Source organism: Hemitrygon akajei, chromosome 1 (genome assembly GCF_048418815.1).
Source record: "Hemitrygon akajei chromosome 1, sHemAka1.3, whole genome shotgun sequence".
NCBI lineage: Eukaryota > Metazoa > Chordata > Chondrichthyes > Myliobatiformes > Dasyatidae > Hemitrygon > Hemitrygon akajei.
This window is the reverse complement of record NC_133124.1, coordinates 62,100,144-62,122,775: the sequence shown is the minus strand read 5'-3', so window position 1 is coordinate 62,122,775 and position 22,632 is coordinate 62,100,144. Positions and strand designations below refer to the sequence as shown.

At 45.8% G+C, this 22,632-nt stretch overlaps 1 protein-coding gene across 8 annotated transcripts in view; it reads right to left on the bottom strand.

Moving 5' to 3' along the window:
- Positions 1-22,632, bottom strand: part of LOC140726975 (RNA-binding Raly-like protein) — a 946,129-nt gene that overhangs the window by 27,590 nt on the left and 895,907 nt on the right. For all 8 annotated transcript variants that reach the window (XM_073044065.1, XM_073044075.1, XM_073044047.1 and 5 more), the window contains one exon: positions 10,978-11,091. In XM_073044065.1, the coding sequence (XP_072900166.1) occupies positions 10,978-11,091 (114 nt within the window). The remainder of the gene's footprint in view (positions 1-10,977; positions 11,092-22,632) is intronic.

Sequence of the window (22,632 nt, the reverse complement as noted above, 5' to 3'; positions counted from 1 at the left end):
GGAGGACCCTCTATCACTGTGGACATAGCAGGGATATCCGAACAGTGTGAAGAGCTGGCACAGGACTTTTATGACCGACGTGGTAGTAGTGTCGGGGCAGGGAACGGCAAAGGGGAATCGCGAGTACTCGTCAATAATACTGAGAAAGTAGACATTGCGGTCGGTGGAGGGAAGGGGGCCCTTAAAGTCAATACTCAGTCGCTCAAAAGGGCGGGTGGCCTTGACAAGCTGCGCGGTGTCAGGACGGTAGAAGTGCGGTTTGCACTCAGCGCAGATCTGGCAGTCCCTGGTCATCGTCCTGATGTCCTCCAGGGAGTACGGCAGGTTCCGGGCTTTAATGAAATGATAAAACCGGGTGACCCCCGGGTGGCAAAGTTGGGCATGAAGGGCATACAGCTGGTCAAGCTGGGCACTAGCACACGGTCCCCGGGATAGGGCATCAGACGGTTCATTGAGCCTGCCAGGCCGGTACAGGATATCATAAGTATAGGTGGAGAGTTCTATTCTCCATCGCAAAATTTTATCATTTTTGATTTTGCCCCGCTGTTGGCTGCTGAACATGAACGCAACCAAGCGCTGGTCGGTCAGCAAGGTGAACCTTCTGCCGGCGAGATAGTGCCTCCAGTGCAGAATAGCTTCCACTATGGCTTGGGCTTCTTTCTCCACCGTGGAGTGCCGAAGTTCAGAGCCTTGAAGGGTACGAGAAAAAAACGCCACTGGCCTGCCTTCCTGATTGAGGGTAGCAGCCAGCGCGACGTCAGAGGCGTCACTCTCTACTTGGAAGGGAATGGTCTCGTCTACCGCATGCATCGTTGCTTTGGCAATGTCCCCTTTAATGCAGCTGAAGGCCGCGCGGGCCTCGGCAGAGAGGGGAAAGGTGGTAGACCTGACCAGGGGGCGGGCCTTGTCTGCGTAATGGGGAACCCATTGGGCGTAATAGGAAAAAAAACCCAGGCACCGCCGGAGGGCCTTGAGAGTAGTGGGAAGAGGGAGTTCTAACAGGGGGCGCATACGGTCGGGGTCAGGGCCAATGACCCCGTTCTCCACGACATACCCAAGGATAGCGAGTCGTGTGGTTCTGAACACACACTTGTCTTTGTTATAAGTGAGGTTCAAAGCATTGGCCACCTGGAAAAAACGTTGGAGGTTGGCGTCATGGTCCGACCAGTCGCGACCACAGATGGTGATGTTATCTAGATAGGGAAATGTGGCCGTCAGTTTGTACTGGTCCACCATCCGGTCCATCTCCCTCTGGAAGACTGAGACCCCATTTGTGACACCAAATGGGACGCGCAGAAAGTGATAGAGCCTGCCACCCGCCTCAAAGGCGGTGTAGGGGCGGTCCTCTGGGCGGATGGGGAGCTGGTGATAAGCGGATTTCAGATCAATTGTCGAGTACACCTTGTACTGAGCTATCTGGTTGACCATATCCGCGATGCGGGGTAGGGGGTACGCGTCAAGCTGCGTGAATCTATTGATGGTCTGGCTGTAGTCCACAACCATCCTATTTTTCCGCCCAGTCCGAACAACGACCACCTGGGACCGCCATGGGCTTGTGCTTGGCTCAGTGATCCCCTCCCTGAGCAGCCGCTGCACCTCTGAATGAATAAAGGCCCTGTCCCCCGCACTGTACCTCCTACTTTTAGTTGCCACAGGTTTACAGTCGGGGGTCAGGTTGGTGAACAGCGATGGGGGAGGGATCTTGAGGGTGGAGAGGTTGCAAATAGTGTCAGCAGCACAGCTATCGGCATGGTGCTGGGCGGGATGTGGGGTTCGGGGTGTATGTGCGTGTGGTAACGGAGTATATGGCGAAGTCCCACCAAACTGAGGATTCCTGACAGTGAGTGGTGGGTGGGGCCCGTCATATGCCATAGTCACACTTTCGAGATGGCTCTGGAAGTCCAGCCCCAATAGCACAGGTGCGCACAGCCGAGGCATGACCAGGAACGCAAAGTTCCGATATTCTGTGCCCTGCACCACCAATGTCGCTACACAACCCACCCGGATGTCTGTGGAATGCGACCCTGAAGCCAAGGTGATCTTCTGACGGACCGGCCGTGTCACGAGTCCGCAGCGTTTCACTGTGGCCGGGTCAATAAAACTCTCAGTGCTGCCCGTGTCAAACAGGCAGCTAGTCCTGTGCCCCTCCACCAGGATGTCCATCATCGACCTTGCGAGCTGGTGCGGAGCGCTTTGATCGAGGGTCACGGAAGCCAGCGTTGAACGGGGCGTGTCGGGGGCGGGGCCTGGTGACGCCGGCAAAGTTGGCCGCTCACATCCGGGCATGCAAGATGGCGAGGCGGGGGCGGGGCCTGGTGACGCCGGCAAAGATGGTTGTCCACATCCGGTCATGCAAAATGGCGGCCCCCAGGTCTCAGACGCAGCGCTGCTCGACCCCGGGCGCGGTTTAGATTTACAGACCTTGGCGAAATGGCCCTTCTTCCCACAGCTGGAACAAGTCGCGTCGCGAGCCGGACAGCTGTTCCTGGCATGTTTCAGAAGCCCACAAAAATAACAGAGTTTCATACCTGGCGAATTCGTGGGGTTTGAGATACCGCGACTGGCAGCGGCGTTGGCGAATTCGCTCGGAACCGGGGAATCGCTCGGCTGGACTTCTTCGGCGTACCGCTGCGCAGCCTCTATCGAATCGGCCGTCTCTATCGCGGAGCGTAAGGTAAGATCAGCTTTTTCCAGCAGCCGCTGGCGGATACACACTGACCGAACCCCAGTCACAAAAGCGTCTCGGACCAAGAGTTCCTTATGCTGTTCTGCTGTGAGCGCTTGGCAATCACAAGCCCGCGCGAGTGTCTGTAGTTCGCGGAGAAATTCAGCAGTCGACTCCGTAGGCCGCTGTTTTCGTGTTGCCAAGCGGTGCCGTGCATAAACTGGATTTACTGGCCGCAGGTACTGTCTTCGGAGGGCGGCAAGCGCCTCCTCGTAGGTGGATATGTCCCTGATGAACGAATAAACTTTTGGGGCGACCCTCGAGAAGAGAAGTTTGTGCCGAACAGCCGAGTCGGTGGCACGAACCTCCTCTAAGTATGATTGGAAGCACACCAGCCAGTGTTCAAAGGCAAGAGCTGCTCCAGGGTCTTGGGGGTCCAAGTCTAGGCGTTCTGGGCGTAAAGCGGTTTCCATGTTGTAACTTTCAGTCAATAAAATTGATGCACCATCAATAACTCACGCCGAGACTTAGGAAGTGAGATATCGGCTTTTATTGACTGAAGAACAACACTACATCCTGGGGAAAATGAGGGAGAGCAGCAGGCCACAGTCGCCTTTATACAGGGGTCTGTGGGAGGAGCCACAGGGGCAGTCAGCAGGGTCTTGGGAGGAGCCACAGGAGCAGTCAGACAGGTATATCTAGTTCACCACACCAGCCACACAGGAGAATCCCAGAAGTTAAAGGCTTCAGCGGTCAGCTCCCCTCGATGCTCCAACCCCTCCCCATTAGGGGTCCTCACTGGTGCGCTAGACATTATCGTCACCGGGAACAGATGTGCCAGCGGCATTCCCCTTTTAAAGGTGATTTCTCTTGCCGTGGTGTTCCTGACACTTACAGCTATACGCCTCGCATGTACCACCCCTGGTCTCTGCACTTCGGGCCTTACCAGCACCCCCGCTGGAAATCGTGTTTCCCCTTCAAGATCGTCCGGGACGTCTACCAACAGGGCTTCACCCGTCGGCACCCCAGGGAACCTGGGGGTCCCCATCACAAATGCTACCTCCCCTGGTCGGATCACCTTGGGCCTCGCCTGCGTACACCACACCGTCCCTCGTTTACACTCCGGGTCCAGCCCTTGTGGGGCAATCCCTCCTTCGAATACCGCTCGAAACACTGGATGCACCGAGAGGGTCTCCAGAAAGTGTTCCCCCCCCTTTCTCCTTACAAGCTCCCAGGAGCCGTCGCACAACGGGGGAGTTAGTCCCCACCAGGAGGGCAACACCACCGGTTTCCACCGGGTCAGGACACACCAACACCAACGTCTCAATAGCTTCGGACACTCCCACATCGCCCTCTGAGAACTCCAATCTCACCGATAGGTACCCATCGTACGGGTAATCACCCTCGCTCACACCCCAAATCTGCAGGGCGTCAAATGGGGTTACGGGCAAATGCTTTAGATATTGGTTGTAGAACGACCGGTACAATAAGGTCACCTGCGATCCCGTATCAAGAACGGCTTTTGCGTAAACTCCCTCTATCCGTAGACCCACACTGGCATGGGGTCCTACCAGCCCATCCGGAATAGAGGCGTGGGCACCCGGTGGTCCCCTGGCTGATCTCTGGGAACGTGTTCCTCCAGAGGCTCCAGTCCATTCCCTCACTGAGCCTCTCCTAAGTTTCCCGACACCTCTCCCTTCTTAGTCACAGAGGGGCTTGCCCTCCTTGTCTCTCACAATCCCACCAAAAGTGTCCCTCCTCTCCACAGCTATAGCACACCCTCGGCCGCCCACAGTCCCGCCTGAAATGCCCCTTTTTCCCACAGTTAAAGCACATGCTGCCCGCCGTCCCTCCTCTCCCAGGATGGCCCCCGCTCCCAACCCACTACACGGGCTGCCCCCGGGAGTGAGTACCTTCCCTGTTCTTCCCCTCCAGAGGGGGGTCCCTACTCCCCTGGGGGTTTCTCGGTCCACCACCCAGCCACCACTTCCTGTATCACTGAGGATCGCTCCCGGTGGCCCGAGCCCCTTTTCCGCCCCAGCGCTCCCTCTTCCTCCCACACCTCTCTAATCAGTTGCCTGAATGATGGAGGGGGGCCCTTTCTATAAGCCTTCTATAAGTCCACGCCACCTTGTCCTCCTCCAGAGAGCCACTAAATATCTGACTTATCCTCAGGCTAGTCATGTCAGGCGCCTTCACTGCCCCCCTGTGCCGCAGTCCCGTAAGTATCCCCTCCATCCGAAATATGTACTCGGAGAGCTTTTTCCCTCTCCGTTGTTCCAGGCATTGAAACTCTGCTAAAAGCAGCCAGGGTTCAACCCAAACGCTCCCTCCAAAACGTCAATGCACTCCCCCACTGAAGCCCCAGGCTTTTCAGCTTTCAACTCCCAACTCCCGGACTGTTTTGGCTGCCGAACCCTTCAAACTTCCTGCCAATCGCTGCCTCTTCTCCTCCTCCGAGCCTGGCCACTCCTCTAACATCAGAGATGTATGCTCGATCCAGGTCTCATAGTCCACCTCCCCATCTGGAGTAGGCTGGGCTCCGGAGAACACCCCCAGCTTCAGCCATGGCCTCTCGGCCACTCCCACCAGGGAGTTAAGTGCGGCTGCCAGCTCCGAGGCCTCCACCGTCCCTGGGGGGCAGGGCCTAGTCATGGCTCCCTCCTCCGGTGTCTCATCATCCTCATCCTCGGAGAGGGTGTGGAGCCCCCACGGCCCCGCCTCGCCCGGAACACTGACTGTCACTGGCAGTTCCAACGTCATGACATCAGCACTCGTATGAACCAACACCCAACTAGACTCTACCTCTTTACCACACCGCCTAGCTACCAATTCGACCTGCCCAATACCTTTTACCAAACTTAACCCCCGCACTAACGCGTCTCCCGAAACTCAAAAATCCACTCCGCTCACTACACAGGCATACTGCACCGGTACATCTTCCAACTCGCACCAGCTAACAATCTTATCTCTGTCCATCTCCGCACTGCTGCCTGCGCGATTCCACAGCCCCTGACAATCCAATTCCGGACGAGCCCCCACAAATGTAACACTTACCCAACAGGCTGGTATATGTCTAGGGGAAAAGGAGATCCAGCCACACACCAATCCCACCTCCCGTACATGCAGGTGCTGTGAGAATCAAGTTTATGCCGTGCGCACACACACCATATCAAACTCACACCAGATACCGTTATGGAATACACTTTAAAGATTTTACTAAAATTAAAAGAGTACTATGCAATACAATATATATGAAGGAAAAGAAAATAAAGTAAAAGGTGCCAACTTATCAAAGTTCAGTCAGTTTAGTGCACATCGTTGGAGTTCAACCATCGAACCATGAGACCCCTCGTCACTTTCCTCTGACCTCCACGTCCTCGCACCTGGGACCACCCGGGTGGTCGACCGAGCAGTGCGGCACACGTCCACCTTCCTCGGCGTCTTCTTCCCGACTCCCCTGAAAAGACCGCAAAACCCCCCAAGCTCCCAGCCCCACAAGACAAAATAACACTCCCCATTGGTCAACAAATGAATACAATCCCGATATCAGCAAGTCTAAAGCTAAACAACTGCGAGAGAAAGCACTTATCATACAAAGAAGCATTCCTACTCTTAACAGAACAAAGAAGCCATTTTGATTAACATACACAGTACATTGTACATGTTCTTTACCTTATTGTGTTTTTTAATCAATGTGTTCTTTATTGTGTTCTTTTTTGAGCTGAATCAGATCTGGAGTAACAATTTTTTCATTCCCCTTTGCACTTTAATACTGGAAATGACATTAAACAATCTTGAATCTTGAATCATGAATGGTAACAAAATCTTTGCAGTAAAAATGACTAGTCACGAAGATAAAATCAGAAATAAACAATCTTCAGTAAGAGACCTAATCCCTATAGTGCAGTATATTACCTATTGAATGTTCTTGAAGAGACATCAGCAGCTTTATCAATTATTTGTTCTAAAACACTCATAAAATATTGAAACCTAAATTATAAAACCTGAAGGAATCAAAGCTGATATTTATTGGCAATATTGTAAAAGTGCCAATTTAAACTGCATTCTGGGGTTGAGTTAATATGGCAATCATGATGAAAAGATGACTTTAGTAGCATTAAAATTGCTGAGAATTATATCTTGACTTTTCTGGTTCAATGATTAGCAGCACTCTTAAAGTAGCTAATCTGCACAGTTTTTAATTCCCTTGTAGTTCTCACCCACTTAGACTTCCCAGAGCCTTCCAGTGAGTAAAACAGGTGTATCTGCCAGAACCAGACAGATGGCTCATCATTAAATGCACACAGAATTTTTTTGAGTTTGATAGAATGCCAATACATTTTTGAGGGAATATTGTTTACATTGTCAATCCAGCCGCACTTGAGGTAAACCAGAAGTGGCCACTGTGACTTAACCCTGCATAAATACAGAAGTATCTTTTGAAGAAAGTGGGGTGAAAGGGATTCAGAATGTCATGGATCACAGTAATTGAGAGTACTTCCCAACTACCATCCAGCTTCCACAATCAGCTGCCATCTGTCTCGGAGCTGCCTCTTCCATAAGGAGCTTGTCAGGGTGTGCGACTTTATCAACAGAATGGTAACGTGCCAGGCCCTTGTATTCAACCAGTTGGCCCCGTTGCTGGATTGGCCAGATGGTTGTCCACTGACCAACTATTCAATGCAATGAGTTATAATCTGCTCCGTTAGTCTTGAATTAGATAGTAGAAACAAGGTACACAGAAGTGACAGAGCCATGAAAGCATGCATTCCCACTATCTAAACAAAATAAAGCAAAGAAAAATGTCAAAGATATTTTCAAAGCACAAGATGACTCTCAGAGAAAAATGCTGAGAATGCAAATTTTAACAACATTGACTTCAAATTGCTCATACGTTCCACACAGGACAATGAAAATAATTTAACTGTATCACTTTTTTTGACTAGGGGAATATGAAGATTGGGATTTCGTGCATAATCTATTATTTGGTTTTATTCCATGATAACATAAAGGGCAGGAAAATCACTGGTTGCAATATAAGTATAATAATCACAAAAAAGAAAACATCTGTAGATGCTGGAAATCCAAAAAATGCTGGAGGAACTCAGCAGGCCAGGAAATATCTATGGATAAAAGTAAACAGGGTATGTTTTGGGCTGAGACTCTTCATCAGGACTGGAGAAAAAAAGATGCGGTCAGAGTAAGAAGGTGGGGGAGCGAGGAAGAAATACAAGGTAGTAGATGATAGTTGAAACCAGGAGGGGGGAAGGATGAAGGAAAGAGCAGGGAAGGTCCTGAAAACAGTCTACAGGGAGTTAGGAAAGAAGTTGAGAAGCAGGACCTCAAAGGTTGTAACCTTGGGATTACTTCCTGTGTCACACAGCAGAGAGTAAAGGAATAGAGTGAGGTGGAGGATAAATGCGTGGCTGAGGGATTGGAGCAGGGGGCAGGGATTCAGATTTCTAGATCATTGGGACCTCTTTTCGGGCAGGCATAACCTGTACAAAAAGGATGGGTTGCAATTGAATCCAAGGGGGACCAATATCCTGGCAGGGAGGTTCATTAAGGCTGAGGAAAAGGATCTTGGCGATTGTAGGGATGACTTATAGTGGACTGAAAAGCTTGAGCATAAAGACATTAAGAAAGAGGATGTGCTTGAGCTTTTGGAAAGCACCAAGTTGGATAAGTCACTAGGACTGGACAAGATATACCCCAGGCCACAGTGGGAGGCAAGATTGCTGAACCTCTGGCAATGATCTTTGCATCATCAATGGGGACGGGAGAGGTTCCAGAGGATTGGAGGTTTACAGATGTTGTTCCCTTATTCAAGAAAGGGAGTAGAGATAGCCCAGGAAATTATAGACCAGTGAGTCTTACTTTAGTGGTTGGTAAGTTGATGGAGTAGATCGTGAGAGGTAGGATTTATGAACATTTGGAGAGGTATAATATGATTAGGAATACTCAGCATTGCTTTGTCAAAGGCAAGTCATGCCTTATGAGCCTGATTGAATTCTTTGAGGATGTGACTAAACACATTGATGAAGGTAGAGCAGTAGATGTAGTGTATATGGATTTCAGTAAGGCATTTGATAAGGTACCCCATGCAAGGCTTATTGAGAAAGTAAGGAGGCATGGGATCCAAGGGGACATTGCTTTGTGGACCTAGAACTGACTTGCACACAGAAGGCAAAGAGTGGTTGTAGATGGGTCATATTCTACATGGAGGTTGGTGACCAGTGGTATGCCTCAGGGACCTCTTCTCTTTGTGATTTTTATAAATGACCTGGATAAAGAAGTGGAGGGATGGATAGTAAGTTTGCTGATGACACAAAGGCTGGTGGTGTTGTGGATAGTGTGGAGGGCTGTCAGATATTACAGCAGGACATTGATATGATGCAAAACTGGGTTAGAAGCAGTGGATGGGGTTCAACCCAGATAAGTGTGAGGTGGTTCATTTTGGTAGGTCAAATATGATGGCAGAATATAGTATTAATGGTAAGACTCTTGGCAGTGTGGAGGATCAGACGGATCTTGGGGTCCGAGTCCATAGGACACTCAAAGCTGCTGCTCAGATTGACTGTGTGGTTAAGAAGACATACGGAACACTGGCCTTCATCAATCGTGGGACTGACTTCAAGAGCTGAGAGGTAATGTTGCAGCTATATAGGACCCTGGTTAGACCCCACTTGGAGTACTGTGCTCAGTTCTGGTCACCTCACTTGAGGAAGGATGTGGAAACTATAGAAAGGGTGCAGAAGAGATTTACAAGGATGTTACCTGGATTGGTGAGCATGTCTTATTAGAATAGGTTGAGTGAACTCAGCCATTTCTCCTTGAAGCAGTGGAGGATGAGAGGTGACCAGATAGAGTTGTAAAAGATGATGAGAGGCATTGCTCATGTGGATAGTCAGAGGCTTTTTCCCAGGGCTGAAATAGTTGCCCAAGAGGACACAGGTTTAAGGTGCTGGGGAGTAGATACAGAGGAGATGTCAGGGGTAAGTTTTTTACTCAGAGAGTGGTGAGTGCGTGGAATGGGCTGCCAGCAACGGTGGTGAAGGCGGACACAATAAGATCTTTTAAGAGGCTCCTGGATAGGTACATGGAGCATAGAAAAATAGAAGGCTATGGGTAACCTGAGATAATTTCTAAAGTAAATACACGTTTGGCACAACATTGTGGGCCGAAGGGCCTGTATTATGCTGTAAGTTTTCTATGTTCTATGTAAGTTGATTGGTAAAAGTGATAATGGGCTGGAGAAGGGGGAATCTATGGAAGAAAAGGAAGGGGGAGCACCAGGGGAAGGTGCTGGGCAGGTAAGGAGATAAGGTAAGAGAGGGACATGGGAATGGGAAAGGCTTGGGAGGGGAGCAATTACCAAAAGTTTGAGAAATCGAGGTTCATGCCATCTGGTTGGATTCTATCCAGACGGAATATAAGGCGTTGCTCCTCCAACCTGAATGTGGCCTCATTGTGGCAGTAGAGTTTATTTCTCATCACTTAAGTTTTATACATGAGAAAAAGTTATTTTTGTAACATATCATGGTTTTATACATATTCTTATGAAATAGAACAATGAAATATAAGCATTGTGGTACCTGGAAGGGTACAATGTTCATTACACTAAAATATCTAATTTGGAGACTGAACAATAATGCAACAAGTTTCAGTATTATGAAATTAAGATGAAAATACAAATGTGTGGAAGGACTTGGATATCAAATGTCTTAGTATTTCAATCCCTGATGTATAGATTCACCACATGAATGTCCTAATCTTAGCTCCTTTCCCCTCCAATTACATTTCCAGGGATGCATGAAAAATATTCAGTAAGAGAAAGTTTAAGATTAAACACCATTGCTGTGGCTCTAATTTCATTCCCTGCCAGGTCTATGAAAACCAGTATCTCCATAGAACAATTTATGTCATTTTTCCCTCTGGTGAAGTAATTTGTTTTTATTTAAATCAGAAACTAACCATTAAATATTCAAAAAGTGACATTTATGAATTTACCCAGAACCCTCTAGCTCAGATCACTTACAATTTAAATTACAATAATGTTCCCCTTATTCCCGTAAGTACTTTTAAAATAGAGCAAGACCGACAGTCTTCTCAGTTTTAGGCTTCATTTGTTGGAGCAGTATGATTTAAGGTAACTATTACGTTACAATAAAATTTTAAGAACTTGTTATATAAAGAAAATCACTTTGGGCCATGTATCTTTCCTGATATGTCAAAGTGACTGATGACTCTGTGGCGGCTTAATTTATCCCAGGATGACTTGTCTGTTACTGGTGCTTATTTCTACCCACCGGCATCTGCCTTTTGTTGTTTCTCAATCTTCTCCAGTCTTCCCAGCAAGAAGTCAATTTTGTTTTTGATTTGGGTCAGTTCCTTCTTGATTGTCTGCAGCTCATCTGATTTCACTGGGGACAGAGAAGCGTACAATCGAAATGCATGCCATTTCATCTTTTGTTCAAATAAGACAACAATCCTATAGTTTGTTTCCTCTGCTTGGCAGAGCAGATCAGAAACTCTGATTAACGCTGGGAGTTATGCATTTGCTAACTGTTTAAACATCTACATACATTGAAGAGACTAAAGTTGTTTTAATTGTTTAAGGTACAAATCTTCATAATTCATGCAAAAAACAAAATAAGATCATGTGAAAACTTGAGCAATAATATTGATAAACAATTTACCGTTAATATTCTAGGAATTGAATACCCGTAAACCATGGGTTATTATATTAGCTGGTAACACATTTAAATTATAGTTCAGATTTTATTTCTTCTATTTTTCAGGATAAAATTCACAGGATACACACTAAATATATTCAACACACTATTCTTTTTCATGAACATTATCACAGTGGGATTCAATCTCGTTTATGTAGATACATTTTAACCAGTGTAACATAAAAATTTGTTGCGTAATATACACCAGCCATCAGTTTACTATTATTGCAATAGACGTGACATTTAAGAAAACTTAAAATTGCCACATCATATTTACTCTGTTCAATCTCAGTTGCAAATCATTATCCATGCTAACTTGGGAATTATAGCTGGATGAATGCATCCTGTTAATCTTATTGATATGTTATCACTTTAAAATGAAGAAAGTAGTTTATATCCTATTACAAGAAAATTAAATATGTTTGTTGCATAAAATACATGAGAAGATAACAAATCTGTATTTTCCATTATGGTTCTCATATGTACATATCGTGTTTATAATCACTTGCAATAACAGAAAAGTCTTAATGAAAAGAACATAAACATTGCATCTTACCAATTCTGTTCTTCAGATGTCAAGTATATTCACCAAGCACGATGAGATTTTGATGGTATTTAGATTATAAACTCAAATGGCATCTTTAATTCCAGTCTGAAGCAGTTTGATTGCAATGCTTATCTTTGATATATTCAGGTAGATATGGGATATATCTGATCCATTTACTGGGCTACCTATGACCTTAGATCTGAAGGTCAATAACATGCTTAATAAGCTTACATGACTGTGCCTGGTGTTGAATACAAATAAGAGTTGGGATTTAATTAACTGAAGTAAATTAAATGGAACATCAAGCTTTGTTTGTCCCTTTTGTTCTCAGTTCATTAGCATTCTACTCTTCAGATTTATTTCAGCTAATATCCTCGACATGAAACTTACTGATTTTTTTGTTGGATACAATGCTAACACCTGAAATGCATATCTGAACAATTGTGCTGCACTTTGAACATTCATTGATGTCAGCCCACCTGTCTGGACCACAGTTGTGGGGTTAAGAAGAATTCTCCAAACACTTGCAATGCACATTTCACGTATGAAGCTCCAATACCAGTTTGCAGACGTTGTGGTCAAATTAAAAGAGACATCATTGATACTGCAGAGATCAACATTACCGGGGCCATGTGTCTGGCAAGAAGCTGCAAACAGCCTAGACATTATGTTCTCAGTCCCAAGGACAAACACAAATTCATCTACTATTGGCTAGTAAAAGTAATTATAAGATGAATGATCAAGTTGTGGATGAAGATATGTGCAATAATGTAATGAGTGTCATTTCAGCCACACTAAGAACAATAATTATGAAAATACCAATACATTAATACAGCACAAGTTTAAGTACAAACTCAAATAATATTGATTGGTTTGAGGCAGATGCAGTATTTTGGGATTTTGGATTTTTAATTTGTTTCTCTAGTAATGTGCACATATCACTGAAATGGCACTCACACCAGATAGGCAGGTAGTTAAATGATACGGGAAAATTATTAAAGTCTGTGAATATTTGGTTCCTAACAGCTCTGACATCCTGTGGGATTGGTAGTCCTTGCTTTTTGATTGTATTCTGACATCCTATACAGTTTTCTCCTGATAAGTTTCCAATGGTTAATCTTTTTGCACGGCAATTGACAGGGGATGTAATGTGGCAGACAATGAAGAGCGTGACAATCCCGCAAGGGGTGATCTTAGAATCTCTTTAGAAAGCTCTGGTTATGAGAGTAAGTACTCTGACATTGGAGACCTATTGTGGGCTTGGGTCCCTGGTTTTAGACAAACTAATCCTCTTGGAGTCAAACACTTCTGCTAGATCACTTCTGTAAGAGTAAACTGAAAACAGGTAAAGTCGCCAGTTGTATGGACAGAATAAAAATGAAAGTTTGCACTGTGCTGACAACTATAGGCAGTGCTGTCCATGTCTTAGTAGGTGATGCAATAGATTGCATAGCTCATTGAGACTACCCTTTATGAAGCAGTGATGCAAAACATGGTGCTTTTCGGTCAGCTGGTGGTATCCTGAATCTACACATAGCTTAGGGCTTCCTGTATCCTTTCCTTGCAGGGCTGCTTTACATCCCATCACCTTGTCTGTGCAATCACTCTTGTAGCAGTTCTTTGTGTTTTACGCCAAAGGGAAAGGAAGAAGGAATAGAGAATAGAGCAGAAAAGAGCAGAATAGAGTCATTGCATTATAAGGCATGGAAACAGGCCATTGAGTTCAACACATTAATGCTAACAAAGATGTGTACCTGAGCTAGTCTGCTTTTGGGGCCTCCATCCCTCTAAATCCTCCCTGTCTATTCATCTGTCTAAATTTCTTTTAGGTGTTGTAATTGTACTCACCTTAACAGCTTCCCTGGCAACTCTTTTCATATGTCATCCTTTGTCTGTCTGGAAAGACTTGCCTCTTTTAAATCTTTACCTTCTCACCTTAAACTTACTTCCCTACCCCAGGAAAAAAATACTGAAACTATGCACCTTTTTTTAACTTCTCATGATCTGATATACCTCCTTGTCACTGCTCAGCTCCCCATGTTCCAGGACAAGGCTATTCCTTAGAATTCAAGCTGTCAGTCCTACCAACAATCACCCTGCCTCCTTCAAGGAACTACATACTTGTATCCCTAAGTCTCTCTGTTCCTTTACATTCTCCAGGGCCCTACCATTTACTGATAAGCTTCTGCCTGGTTTAACTTACTAAAATATAGCACTCTGCAGATAAATTCCATCTGCTCTTCCCTGGACCACTTCCTCAGTCAATCTAGATCCTGTTGTAATCATAGTCAACCTACACCATCAATTTTGGTATCATCTGCAAACTTGCTAAAGACGCCATCTGGATTTTCATCCAGATCATTAATATAGATGATAAATTTTTAAAAATAGCCTAATTAGAGAGAGCCAGCATGATTTTATGCAAGGTAAATTGTGTCTTACTATCTTGATCGAGTTTTTTGACGAGATGATGAGGGTGATTGATGAAGGCAGAGCTGTGGATGTTGTCTACATGGATTTAAGTATGTAATGCATTTGACAAGATCACAATGGCAGGATTACCCAGAAGATTAAGGTACATGGAATCCATGGTGTATTAGCTATTTTGTCTCTGAACTGACTTGCCCATTGAAGACAGAGGGTGGTTATTGAAAAGATTTATTCTACCTGGAGGTCTGTGATTAGTAGGTTCCACAGGGATTTGTGCTAGGACCTTTGCTGTTTGTGATGTATGTAAATGACTTGGATTAAAATGTAGGTGGATGGGTTAGAAAGTTTGTAGATAATGTGAAGATTAGTAGTGTTGTGGATGGCTTAGAAGACTGGCAGTGAATACAATGGGATATAGATCAGTTGTAGATATGTTTGGAGAGATGGCAAATGGAGTTTAACCCAGCCAAGTGTGAAGTGTTGCACCTCGGTAGGTCAAATATAAAGAGACAGTACATTGTTAAGAGCAAGACCCTTAGCAGTGTTGATGAACAGAAGGATCTTGGGATCGAAGTTCATTGCTCCCTGAATGTGGCTATATGGGATGAATTGGTAGTTAAGAAGACATATATTATGTTTGCCGCTATTGTGACTACTGTTGTGACAGTGACACTGTAATTTCCTTTGGGATCAATGAAGTATCTACACATACAAAAGCTGGATGAACTCAGCAGGTCGGGCAGCATCCGTTGAAATGAGCAGTCAACGTTTCGGGCCGAGACCCTTCGTCAGGACTGAAGAAGGAGGGGGCAGGGGCCCTATAAAGAAGGTGGGGGGAGGGTGGAAGGTGCCAGGTGAAAAACCAATCAGAGGAAAGATCAAGGGGTGGGGCAGGGGAAGCAGGGAGGGGATAGACAGGAGAGGTGAAGAAGGAATGTAAGGAGAAAGCATTGTGGGTAGTAGAAGAAGGCAGAATCATGAGAGAGGTGATAGGCAGCTAGAAGAGGAGACAGAGTGAAAGTGGAATGGTAGAAGGGAGAGGGAGGGAATTACCAGAAGTTGGAGAATTCGATGTTCATACCAATGGGCTGGAGACTACCCAGACGGTATATGAGATGTTGTTCCTCCAACCTAAGTTTGGCCTCATTATGGCAGTAGAGGAGGCCATGTAAGGACATATCCAAATGGGAATGTGATGAAGGGTCTCAGCCCGAAACGTTGACTGCCAATTTCAACGGATGCTGCCCGATCTGCTGAATTCATCCAGCTTTTGTACGTGTTGATTTGACCACAGCATCTGCAGTGTATTTTGTGTTTATTATTTGTTACTCCGCTGCGTAGTCTCTTCGAGGTATGCCTACCCTGAAGAGGTTTAAATCTTCTCTTGACGAATGGTCTCCGCCCGAAATGTTGACTGCTCATTTCAACAGATGCTGCCCGACCTGCTGAGTTCATCCAGCTTTTGTACGTGTTGATTTGACCACAGCATCTGCAGTGTACTTTGTGTTTAATGAAGTATCTATCCATCTATCTATTAGTCGAGGCATTGAGTTCAAAAGTCAGGAAGTAACATTCCAGCTTTATAACATTCCAGTTAGGTTGCATTCAACTAAACATAGCTCAAACAACATCATTAAATTTGCTAATGATACAACCATTGTTGTTAGATTCTCAGATGGAGACGAGCGAGCATACAAGAGCAAGATATACCATTTAGTTGAGTGGTGTTGCAGCAACAATCTTGCACTCAACATCATCGAGACCAAAGAGCTGATTGTGGACTTCAGGAAGGGTAAGACAAGGGAACGCAAACCAATCCTCATAGAGGGATCAGAAGTGGAGAGGGTGAGCAATTTCAAGTTTCTGGGTGAGGACATAATCTGAATGCAGCATATTGATGCAACTATAAAGATGGCAAGACAGCAGCTATAGTTCATTAGGAGTTTGTGGAGATTTGGTTTGTCAACTAAAACAAGCCAAACTTCTACAAATGTACCATGGACGGGCCTCTGCACAGGATCAGAAAAAGCCATAATATGCCCTTTTCCAGGAAGTACAGGAGCCTGAGGACACACACTCAGTGTTTCAGGAACAGCTTCTTCTCCTCTACCATCAGATTTCTGAATGGACAATGAACCCATGAACACTACCTCACTATTTTTCCTCTTGTTTTGCACTATTTATTTAACTTAATTTTGTTTTTTTACATATATTCTTATTTTAGTTTATTGTGTATTACCACAAAAATTACAAATTTCACAACATATGATATTGATATTAAACCTGATTCTGATTCTGATTCTGACATATACCTCCTTTTTCTGGCCAGAGCTTCAATGTCCCTCATCAACCAGGGTTCCCTAACCTGGCCTGCATTGCCCTTCACTCTAACAGGAACACGTGGCCGTGAATTCTCCCTATCTCTCTTTTAAAAACTTCCTTCTAATCAATTATCCCTTTACTTTAATAATCTTACCCAAACATGCTTTGCAAGTTTTCTGTCTAATGTCATCAAAATTAGCCTTGATGTAATTTAGGACTTCAACTAGTGAAACAGGTCTATCTACTTCCATAGCTATTTTAATAAAATTACAGATTCACTGGTCCCAAAGTGCTCCCTCACTGCAACCTCAGATACATGCCCTGTCTTATTTACCAACAGCAGGTCAAATGTTAGTTCTCTCATCCCCACCTCCATCACAAATCCAGTAGGAGCATTTACATAATACTTGAGAAAAATTGCCAAGGCAATCTTAACAAAATCCTGACCCGTCCATACCCTAAGCACAGTGTCTGTCCCAGTTGAATTTAGGGAAGTTAAAATCATGCATTACAAACCTATTTTTCCTACCCTTATATGTGATCTCTTTGCATGACTGCTCCTCTAATTCCTGCTGACTATCAAGGGGCCTATAGTACAAGCCCAACTTATTTCTAAGTCTCATTGTATGATCCCACAGGGTTATCTTCCTTAAGTAACATCATGATATTCTCCCTAATCAAAAATGCAACTACCCCCCTTCTCCTACATTTACCCCTATCACGCCTGTAGCATCTGTACCAGGATCATTGAGCTTTGAGGCTTGCCTGTTCCTCAACCATGTTTCTGTATGATATCCCAGTCCTATATGTTTACCATGGCCCAGATTCATTGGCCTTATCTGCCATGTTTCATGCATGAAAGTAAATACAATTTGGTCTTGAATCTTCCTGTCCTGCCTGCTGCAATCACTTGCTTCATCTTCCATATTTGCTCCTTTCTCATCTGCCACACTGTCACTTTGGGCACCACACCCACCCCAGGAAGCTCACGATAAAACTCATAAGGTCAGCAACGATGAGTCCAAACACAAATCTTTTCTTGCATCTCATTGCATTATACATGGCAATAATACAAACAAAAATACAATAATGTCCTAACATCATAATTTTACATTTTCTTGAATTCTCATTTTTTGTATACAGTTAAATTTAATAAATAGTGCGTAACCCATTGAATATAGAGTTTATTATAATTAACAATGGGACATTGTCAATTCATATTATGGATTTTTACAGTAATAAAGGAAGGTTGTTATACCCATAACACACACAGAATGCTGGTGGAACACAGCAGGCCAGGCAGCATCTATAGGGAGAAGCGCTGTCGACATTTTGGGCCGAGACCCTTTGTCAGGACTAACCGAAAGGAAAGATAGTAAGAGATTTGAAAGTAGTGGGGGGAGGGGGAAATGCGAAATGATAGGAGAAGACCAGAGGGGGTGGGATGAAGCTAAGAGCTGGAAAGGTGATTGGCGAAAGTGATACAGAGCTGGAGGAGGGAAAGGATCATGGGACGGGAGGCCTCAGGAGAAAGAAAGGGGGGGAGCACCAGAGTGAGATGGAGAACAGGCAAACAACTAAATATGTCAGGGATGGGGTAAGAAGGGGAGGAGGGGCATTAACAGAAGTTAGAGAAGTCAATGTTCATGCCATCAGGTTGGAGGCTACCCAGCCAGTATATAAGGTGTTGTTCCTCCAACCTGAGTTTGGATTCATTTGGACAATAGAGGAGGCCATGGATAGACATATCAGAATGGGAATGGGGCATGGAATTAAAATGTGTGGCCACTGGGACATCCTGCTTTTTCTGGTGGACCGAGCGTAGGTGTTCAGCGAAACGGTCTCCCAGTCTGCGTCGGGTCTCACCAATATATAAAAGGCCACGCCGGGAGCACCAGACACAGTATACCACACCAGCCGACTCACAGGTGAAGTATCACCTCACCTGGAAGGACTGTCTGGGGCCCTGAATGGTGGTGAGGGAGGAAGTGTAAGGGCAGGTGTAGCACTTGTTCTGTTTACAAGGATAAGTGCCAGGAGGGAGATCGGTGGGAAGGGATGGGGGGGACGAGTGGACAAGGGAGTCGCGTAGGGAGCAATCCCTGTGAAAAGCAGAAAGAGTGGGGGAGGGAAAAATGTGTTTGATAGTGGGATCCCGTTGGAGGTGGCAGAAGTTACGGGGAATTATACGTTGGAGCTGGAGGCTGGTGGGGTGGTAGGTAAGGACAAGGGGATCCCTATCCCGAGTGGGGTGGTGGGTGGATGGGGTGAGGGCAGATGTGCGGGAAATGGGAGAGATGTGTTTGAGAGCTGAGTTGATGGTGGACGAAGGGAAGCCCCTTTGTTTAAAAAAGGAAGACATCTCCTTCGTCCTGGAATGAAAAGCCTCATCCTGAGAGCAGATGCAGCGGAAACGGAGGAATTGTGAGAAGGGGATAGCCTTTTTGCAAGAGACAAGGTGGGAAGAAGAATAGTCCAGGTAGCTGTGAAAGTCTGTAGGCTTATAGTAGATATCAGTAGATAGGCCGTCTCCAGAGATGGAGACAGAAAGATCAAGAAAGGGGAGGGAGGTGTCGGAAATGGACCAGATAAATTTGAGGGCAGGGTGAAAGTTGGAGGCAAAGTTAATAAAGTCGACGAGTTCAGCATGCGTGCAAGAGGCAGCGCCAATCCAGTCGTCGATGTAGCGAAGGAAAAGAGGGGGATGGATACCGGTATAGACTTGGAACATGGACTGTTCCACAAAGCCAACAAAAAGGCAGGCTTAACTGGGACCCATACGGGTGCCCATGGCTACACCCTTGGTTTGGAGGAAGTGGGAGGAGCCAAAGGAGAAATTATTGAGAGTAAGAACTAATTCCGCTAGACGGAGAAGAGTGGTGGTAGAGGGGAATTGGTTAGGTCTGGAATCCAAAAAAAAAAGCGAAGAGCTTCGAGACCATCTCGGTGGGGGATGGAGGTATATAGGGACTGGACATCCATGGTGAAAATAAGACAGTGGGGGCCAGGGAACTTAAAATCATTGAAAAAATTCAAAGCGTGAGAAGTATCACGAACATAGGTGGGAAGAGATTGAACAAGGGGGGATAAGACAGTGTCATGGTATGCAGAAATGAGTTCAATGGGGCAGGAGCAAGCTGAGACAATAGGTCTACCTGGACAGGCAGGTTTGTGGATCTTGGGTAGGAGGTAGAAATGGGAAGTGCAGGGTGTGGGAACTATGAGGTTGGTGGCAGTGGATGGGAGATCCCCAGAGCTGATAAGATTGGTGATGGTATAGGAGACAATGGCCTGGTGCTCCTTAGTGGGGTCATGATCAAGGGATAAATAAGAGGAGGTATCAGAGAGTTGTCGCTGTGCCTCGGCCAGACAACAACAGCTGCCCCCTTATCAGCAGGTTTTATAGTGAGGTTGGGATTGGTGCGGAGGGAGCGGAGAGCAGAGCGTTTGGAAGGAGTGAGGTTGGAATTGGAACAGGGTGTGATGAAGTCAAGACGGTTGATGTCCCGTTGGCAATTAGCAACAAAGAGATCCAGAGCAGGCAGAAGACCAGAGCGGGGTGTCCTTGAAGAGGAGGAGGGTTGAAGACGGGAGAAGGGGTCATCGGTGGGTGTAGGAGAGTCCTTGTCAAAGAAGTAAGCTCGGAGACGGCGGAAGAGGAGTTCAGCATCATGGCGTACGTGGAACTCGCTGAGGTGTGGGTGAAGGGGGACAAAGGTGAGGCCCTTAATGAGGACAGAGCGCTCTGCCTCAGAGAGTTGAAGGTCGGAGGGAATGGTAAAGACCCGGCACGGATGAGAGATGGGATCAGAGGGGGGAGGGAGGCTGGTAGTGTCAGTGGAGAGGGAAGGGTTGGGGTGAGAGGAAGATGGAGCCTCTGAGGGCCTAAGAGCTGACGATGGGATCTGAGGGAGAGGGGCTTGCAGAGTGGTGGTGGGGGAAGGGGAGATGGGAGTCACAATCACAGCATGTGAAGACCCGGCCTGGAGTTCAAGGCTGGAGTCGCAGTCGGTGGTTGCGCAATCGCTTTGAAGCTGTCCATGTCCATTGGAACCTGCGTTGATGGTGCTGGAGTCTGGGTTTTCAAAATGCCCTGGGTCGCTGGGGCATCTGAGATCGACAGCCGGGGTGAATCCATGGCCGTTGGAACTCGCGGTGATGGCGCTGGAGTCTGGGTTTATACCCATGCCAGCTCTATAAAAAGGTTATCCACTTGATTCTATATTCTTGTCAATATGTCAGAAAAAACACTGCTTCAGCTAAGGCTACTGTGAAGTGAACTTAATGATCTATTTCCTTCAACTACAGTTTTATCTATTGGATGGCAGAGAGGAAATCCATCTCTACCTCTGCTAGCTTGGAGCTGACCCTTGGGGAAGCCCCTACGTGAAGCCTGTGGAGCAGCCGGTGCATATCCTGGTTATGCGACCACTGACGTCAGGCAGACAGTCTCTGAAGAGTATTGATAATGACTGGGGTCACCCATCTGTAAAGCAGCCAGCATAATCCTATCAGAAGCCTTGCAAGGATTTAACCTCTAAAGGATGTTCTGACATTCACCTCCGAGTCAGAGATCACAGGGTAACCAGAAGCTGTAGGGATTTGCACAGGTGTAGCATTATTCTCCCTTTCTGAGTGTACATAAAAGCCATTGAGCTCATCTGGGAGTGAAGCATCATTATGCTTTTATGTTTCACCTTGGAGGAAGCAATGGTTGACAACCCTGCCACGGCCACTGTGCATCCAATTCACACTGAATTGCTTTTCTGCTCTCATGATGGTTTTCTGTAGGCCATACAAAGAGTTCTTGAAGGACTATGGATTCCAGTATGGAGTGCTACAGATCTAGAGCACTGTAGGCTGTATATCTTCTGGTTCATCCAAGGCTTCTGGTATTCGAAAATTTGGTTTGTTTCCGAAGGTATATACTCATTGACGCAGGTCTTGATGAAGTCATTGATGGCTAATATTCATTCAGATTCAGAATGAAAGGACTCAGGATAGCATGGAAGATAAAAAGCAAAGATAATGTGCAGTCTAACTGTTAGGAAAGGCAGGCAGGTGATAGGTCAAAATTGCAGATCGAATGGTGAATATAAGTGCATTAGGGAGGCACTGCCGTTTGAAGTGTCCTTGATGCTAGGGAGGATAATGCCAATGATGGAGCTGGCTGAGTTTGCAACTTTTCCAATCCTGTGCAGTGGCCCCTCCATACCAGCTGATGATGCAACCAGTTAGCATGCTCTCCCCAGTATACCTGCAGAAATTTGCGAGTATCACTGGTAACATACCAAGTCTTCTCAAATTCCTAATGAAATATAGCCATTGTCATGCTTTCTTTGTAATTGCATCAATATGTCAGGCCCAGGATAAATCTTCAGAGACGTTGACACCCAAGAACTTGAAACAGCTCACCCTTTCCACTGCTGATTTATTGATGAGGATTGGTTTGTGTTCCCTTGACTTCCTGAAATCCACAATCAATTCCTTGATCTCTCTGATCTTGAGTGCAATGCTGTTGTGACACCACTCAACCAGCTGACCTATCTCCTGTATGCCTCCTTGTCACCCTCTGAAATTTTGCCAACAATAGTCTGGTCATCAGCAAATTTATAAATGATGTTTGAGCTGTACCTAGCCAGAGTCATAGATGTAGAGAGAGTAAAGGAGTAGGCCTGTATTCTTGAGCTGCAGTGTTGATTGTCAGCGAGGAGAAGATGTTATTTCTGATCTGCATAGACAGTGGTCTCCAAATGAGGAAGTTGAGGATCCAGTTGCAGAGAGAGGTACAGAGGCCCAGGTTTCCATGTTCCATGTAAATTTATCATTACAGTACATATATGTCAATATATAAAACCCTGAGATTCATTTTCTTGAGGGCATACTCAATTAATTGATAATAGAATTAAAATCATAATACAATCAATAAA